The following is a 6,120-nucleotide window of genomic DNA, read 5'->3' as shown; positions in this document are numbered from 1 at the left end:
TTTACAGACTCGTGCGTCTCTGCATGCAGCATAAAACAATGGCGTTTGAGCTAGTCACGTGTCCATGTTCTAAGTACTGAGTAAATACTACGGAGTCAAGAACATAATTTAATTTTTTTTTATTATAAAACAAAAAGTACAAAGCTGGGTCTCAATACATTCCTTGTAAGTCACCTTTCACCTGTCATTTGAAGCAGCTTTGTCACATGATTGTCTTTTATTTAGGCACTTCTCATGTCATACAGCACACTAGGCTGTAACTGCTTAATATGTATTCATTATTTAAAACTTAAATGTACCAAAAAGCTTAGGGAAGAAAGTTACAGTTTTACTGTGAGGTAAAAGCAGAACTGTTGGACCACAATCCATGTAACTTCCATGTCTCTGGTTAGTCCCTAGTATAGTTGAAGGTCCAGACTTCCATAGAGCTATTATGAAATTCATACAGACACTAAAAGAAATGCATGAAAATATGCTCACCAGGAGGCAAGGTACATCTATCTACATTTGCGGGCAAGGTAAGTGAAAGCTGATGGCCCATGTTTTCCCATAACATTTTTACTGTGTGCAGGCCCAACATTGAAGACGTTTCTTTTGTAAAATAACATTAATATACAATACAATTCAAATGGTCATTCTGCGTATGCAATATTAAAAAATTTACAGCAACAATAAATGAAGACCACAATGAAAAAACGATCAAAGTCACAAAACTGTATTTTTGGAGTTGTGCATCCACAGCTGTTGATTGAGCATTGAAGAATGATCTCATAAATGTACTTGGATGATAGAAAGATCAGGGTCACAGAATTTTCCATTTAAAATAAAGCCATGCTATGGAAAAATGATCAGAGTCCATAGCCTACTGTGAGAAAATGATCACAGTCCAGTCACATGACCGAAATCAGCCAATAGGCTTCGAATAATGGCAGACGCCCAGCTGAGTGAATTTTATTAACAACTTGCTGTCAAATTTCTTCGACATATCTCATTAGTAATTGCTCTCAGCAAACTTCAGTACTAGATCAAACGACATGGATGAGTATCCTCAACAGACTGATAAACCAAAGAAGAGACAGATACATGGAAGTAAGGCAGAAAAAGAACTCCCTGTAAATGACAGAATTATGGATAATATTCAAGTTAAGATTGATGTATAATGTATATTCTGAGAGTTTTCAGTATTTAAGTGATGCTGATGATGCTCAGTTGAATAAATTTGTATAAGTTCATCACTGTATTACTGTGAATACCCACAAAAGAAAGATCAGAGTCCGTGCAAGCATTTTTTCATGCTTCAATTAACACAACGTAAACAATAATGGCTGATAACTTTTGCTGTCTTCATAAAGACTATGAATGGGTCTAGTGAACATATCATCAAGATTTTCTCTGTTCTCAACTATTATGACATAAGAACGTTTTGAACTTCTAAATTCAAATTCTGGAATTGAAGCACAATGTGACTCTGATCGTTTTATCATTGGTGCCTTCAAATGTGTCTTTAACTCTCTAACTATATATTTAACAACTTCTTGAAATGTATGTACATCATTGTTTTTTTTAAAAAGTGAATGATTTCAAGATAATGAATGTTTTAATAATGAATGTCTTCTGAACCGATGAAAACGATGCCTCATTTATGATCCTTAATTCAAAAGGAAAGTACTGACTGGCCTGACTTGTGAAATATGGAAAGTGCATTTCTCCTTTTCACATTTAACTGAAGTGCCTTATACCTTTAAAAAAATATTACACTGACTGTGTTCACTAGTGTGTGCATCCTTATAGATCATGGCTTATGCCTTTAGCCCTATACCAAAATAATGCAATAGTGTAGCTGGCAGTAAAAACTGTCCTTGGCTAAAAGATTACCTTGGAAATCTTCTTAGCAAGAGTTCATGACCTAGAAGACAATGGGGACAGTTGGCTGTACAGATCCAAAAGAATTGGCCAAAAGCTAAAAGGTTTACCTGAGTCAATACCTAGGCACCAGAACTATAGTACAGCTAAGGGATGACATTATACACAACTACTAATGTCCATTAATAATACATGTGTCATTACTTTTTCTCATGGGATAACAGCCAGACATTGAAGGCATCTGTGGTGAACCTCCAGAGTTACTGAGAATTTTGAGGAGACAGCAGTGATCAAGACGAGTTCATCAGTTCCAACAGCGCTCCAACAGCACCGAAGTAGCCCTTTAGAAATAACGCACATAAAGAAAGGTCACTCATCCTTAGAAGCAATTTCTTCTTTTAGTGTTTCTTTATGTTTTGTCCCACAACACACACACACACCTCATGTCTGAGGAACAGAGCTTTGAGTTGTCCTTTACTCCAGTAGTCCATAGCATATGCCAGCAACTTCATGGATAATGTGTTCACCCGCAAGAAGTTCCCAACAAACACCACTCTCTCGATGCTCTAAATAAGACACATTTATCAAACACATCCTCTGAACAGACTTCCTCACAATCCCACAATGAAAGAACATGGACAACAGCATGTGCTGCATGGACCCTGGCCACTCATAGCCCTGTACAATGCTGCTTGATCCAGATTCCACAAGGCAGCACCGTAAAGAGGCTGAGAGACAAGGGCAAAGACAAACTGGACTAAAAACACAAAGCAGAAAAACATATTAGCATGTGGAAGTGTGTAGGTCATACCTCATTTAGTGCACACATGCGTGTGATTGAACCAATGTTGTTTGTGATGGTGACAAGTGTGGCTCTAGCCAGATCCTCTTTTGAGACGGAATCTCGCTTTTCTTTGCAAATCATGCTCCCAAAACTAAAAATATACACATAAAATTATATACCTACAACAACCATGCATATATTGCATATTTACCATTTATAGAACATCATGACTCAAACACAAGTGAAATGCCATATTTCATCATGAGTTATTTCAGTTTATAGAACTACCAAACTTCTAATTTGGAGTTATGGCTTTGTGCTTGTGACGAGCTGTAGTTCGTACACACCTAGAAGCAACAGCCCATCCTGGCAAGCCAAATCTCTCATAGTCACCCCCGTAAATGTCTCTGACCAGTTTATCCACACGAGTGCTTTCTCCCATCGAAGCCATTTCCAGCGCCTCTTCAAAGGTAGAGCAGCCAGTGAGCAAGCAACACAGCCCAAGGAAAGTACCACCACCCAAACTATGAAAAGAGACAAATAAATTAGCAAACTGATTCTACTCCAGTGTCTCCCAGGTACCTTACAAACTCATTCTACTGATCACATCGACTGACTTTATGATACGTACTAATTAAATAACAATGATGTCTTATTAGATATTTAATGAACTGTGCTTCTTTTTTAAGCCCTGACTGACCTGGTACCAGTGACTCGTTTGTAGTTGTCTTTGGAGTAGACGGCCAGTATGCTGACACCGGATCCAATGTTGACCAGGAGCAGAGGGTAAGGGTTCTCCAGATTGTAGGCTTTCTGTTCGCAATGCTCCGGGTCTGTGGGGTTCTCATAGTAGTAACACTCAGGGGGACCATTTGAGACCACTGAGTCGATGTAAAGGACACCCTTAATCAGACAGTCTAACTCGTCCAGCTTCAGAAGCTGCAGGTCTGCCGTCTTAGAAAGAAGAACCATTTAATGAAAAATACTACACTGTCACACAAATCTCAACACTACAATCTAAGTGTGTACGCATTTGAGTTAAAGCACACCTATGAGGGTTTTGAAACATGCCTAATTTTGTTTTAGAGGTCTTATACAATAGATTTACATGCATCCAAGGTCAAAAACACTTTCATATGCTCATAATTTAAATTGCAGCATTACCCTTTTTCACCAGTGTCAAAAACGACTCGTTAAATGATCCGTTCCAAAAGATCCATTCTAAACGCCTCATTTCAGAGAGCGTACTCTACTCTGATTGGTCAGATGTCCCAGTCTGTTGTGATTGGTCAACCATGGTCAGCGAGCAGCCAACGGAGACCAGAAGCGGGGCTTTTTGTCACAAATCTACTTAGGTTTATGCAGGAAGTAAGTCTGGAATTACTAACGACTCTTTTAAGCTGTTCAGAATCTGTTCCTTCTTTTGGGAGTCAATAACTCAGTTTGTTGTGCACTTTGATTTTTAAAAACTTTTTACATTCACAAACAAGATATAACAAACTACATGAAAGGTAATGTTTGAAAACAATAATCGTTGCACTTTAAATGAATCAGGCAGGTACACACCGTGCGGAAATCAGCCTCAAACTTGTACGCGCCACCACCAGTGGCACAGAGAGTGGTATGCAGGCTGGAGAAATGCTTGTCTCGGCCCATCTGCAGAAAAGCTGGGAGCTCTTGTGTGGGAAAGCGGATGAAGTGTAGGCTGCCCCTGCGCCCCCACAGAGTCAGGTCAGTCAGCTCCAGGTGCACGTCTCGGATGCCCGTTTTACCATAGGCCGTGTGTGAAGTGAGGTAATGGCGGATACTTTTCAGACTTTCTACCTCCTCCTGCTCTTCTTCTGCGGTGATGTCTTTGGGCTCAAAGTAAACCAGCTTGACCAAAGTACCACCTATATCCATGCCAAACCATGGGAAAGCTGTGAGACCAATAACAAACAAAATATTACACAACTACGTATGGTAGACAAAACTGAAGAAAAAAAAAAAAAAAAAAAACCACTTCCAGTGTTTAACCTATGCGCCCTATAGGTTTAAGGATAATACAATAAAGCAAAAATATTTTGATAGTGATATACAATTCGACGAAAATTACTTTCCAGTGTAGATTATTTACAATAACACACTTGTATTCATTTACTGCTCGTTATAAACTACCTGTAACTAACTCGTTATTAGCAGTATTGCACCGTTAAACATTATTAGCGTACATTGTGGGCGTGACGCTATTACACTCCGGAAAACGCTATTTCATGTATACATATTTTTAAAAAGGTTTTCACAAAATAATTTATTGTTTTCTCAAGCTGTCGCCTTTTTAATAAGCCGGTTCCTTCAGCTTTGTGTTTATTGTGGGAATTAACATCGCTTAAGCTGTGTAGCTAGCTAGCTAGCTAACGTTAGCGCCACATACGCGGCCTGTTTTTCTTCAGCGAGTCGATCCTCTGTCTCCCAGAGCTCGAGTTCGACACAAGCCGCTCTGGGTGAGGGCCTCCCCCGGCAGGACTGCGCTCCAGTTCCGCTGTACCGACGAAGCCACAAGGCGCTTCGGCCCTAGAGCGGAGAAGCCGTGTCTCCGTCGTGTCCTCATCTTTGAGCTCACTGTCACAGTGGTAACCATTCAGCTCCATGACAGAGGTGCGCCCACCTTTTTTTTTGAAAGCTTTTAAAGTTACAACCAGAGCGTTAAAATCGGACACATCCTCCTGCATCTAATCTAAACATTATGATTCGCGAATTCTCCAGCCGAATTCTCATCTGTGTTTAGAACACAAGCATTAGCCATGTGATTGGTCACAAGAAGGGTGCGTCATGCCAAATGAAACTGCGACGGACCAATCATCTCCAGAGAGATCCAGAATTGAGATTAAGAAAGAAAGGGGATCTTCTTTATTTGATCCAACAGTAATCACGGTCTTAATTAGCGGGCTGCATCGATGTAAAGACTGATAGCTTTAATAATTAAGATAAAAAAAAAAAAACCAACAACACCGGTAGGACTTGATTCTTGAGTCATAACCTACGAACCAGCGTTCACTCAAAGTCTACACTCAAAAATCAGTTTATGGGTGCTTTTTAAAAAGGTAGTAAGATTTGGCAGCTTAATTTAATTTACTGGCATCAGACTGTAACATCTACCTCAATAGTAAACAAAAAGTACTTGTGACCAGTTAGCAGGACTGTCATATGGGGGAATGGTGGAACTGATTACTCTGGGACTTCTTGATAAAATGGGTCTGAGAAAACCTTTTTTTTTTTTTTTTTTTAAAACACCTAAGAAGGTGGTTCAGGGGCTAACAGTTAATGATTCCAGTTCAACCTCAGGCAAGAGTGTAGACCTTGTCAACCTCCTCTTTTACTCATTTTCCAGTCTGGATTCAGTGAAATAATCAGCAAATTGCTTCTGTGCTCAAAGCTGCTACAGTGTGCTAGCTGGTAACTCAAGATATCAAGTTCACACAGTTTCCTCTTGT

The 6,120-nt window shown here is 39.7% G+C and overlaps 1 protein-coding gene across 2 annotated transcripts; it reads right to left on the bottom strand.

Annotated features, from left to right (window-relative positions):
- Nucleotides 1–69: 69 nt before the first annotated feature.
- pank2 (pantothenate kinase 2) lies at nucleotides 70–5,577 on the bottom strand. Of its 2 annotated transcripts, XR_008385564.1 has the most exons (8): nucleotides 5,061–5,577; nucleotides 4,214–4,566; nucleotides 3,348–3,601; nucleotides 2,995–3,171; nucleotides 2,675–2,798; nucleotides 2,304–2,429; nucleotides 2,068–2,204; nucleotides 70–1,906 (listed from the first exon to the last, which is right to left on the bottom strand). XR_008385564.1 is itself a non-coding variant. In XM_053620979.1 (7 exons), exons 1-7 carry the CDS (start codon nucleotides 5,356–5,358, stop codon nucleotides 2,154–2,156), a joined length of 1,383 nt encoding a protein of 460 aa, XP_053476954.1. In that variant the 5' UTR covers nucleotides 5,359–5,577; the 3' UTR covers nucleotides 71–2,153. The 2 variants fall into 2 exon arrangements, 1 of the variants encoding a protein (XP_053476954.1); XM_053620979.1 differs by having other exon boundaries at nucleotides 71–2,204.
- Between the last annotated feature and the right edge of the window lie 543 nt (nucleotides 5,578–6,120).

This window comes from Ictalurus furcatus, chromosome 3, assembly GCF_023375685.1.
Source record: "Ictalurus furcatus strain D&B chromosome 3, Billie_1.0, whole genome shotgun sequence".
NCBI lineage: Eukaryota > Metazoa > Chordata > Actinopteri > Siluriformes > Ictaluridae > Ictalurus > Ictalurus furcatus.
Note: the sequence above shows the minus strand (reverse complement) of the source record. Positions and strands in the feature narration are given on the sequence as shown.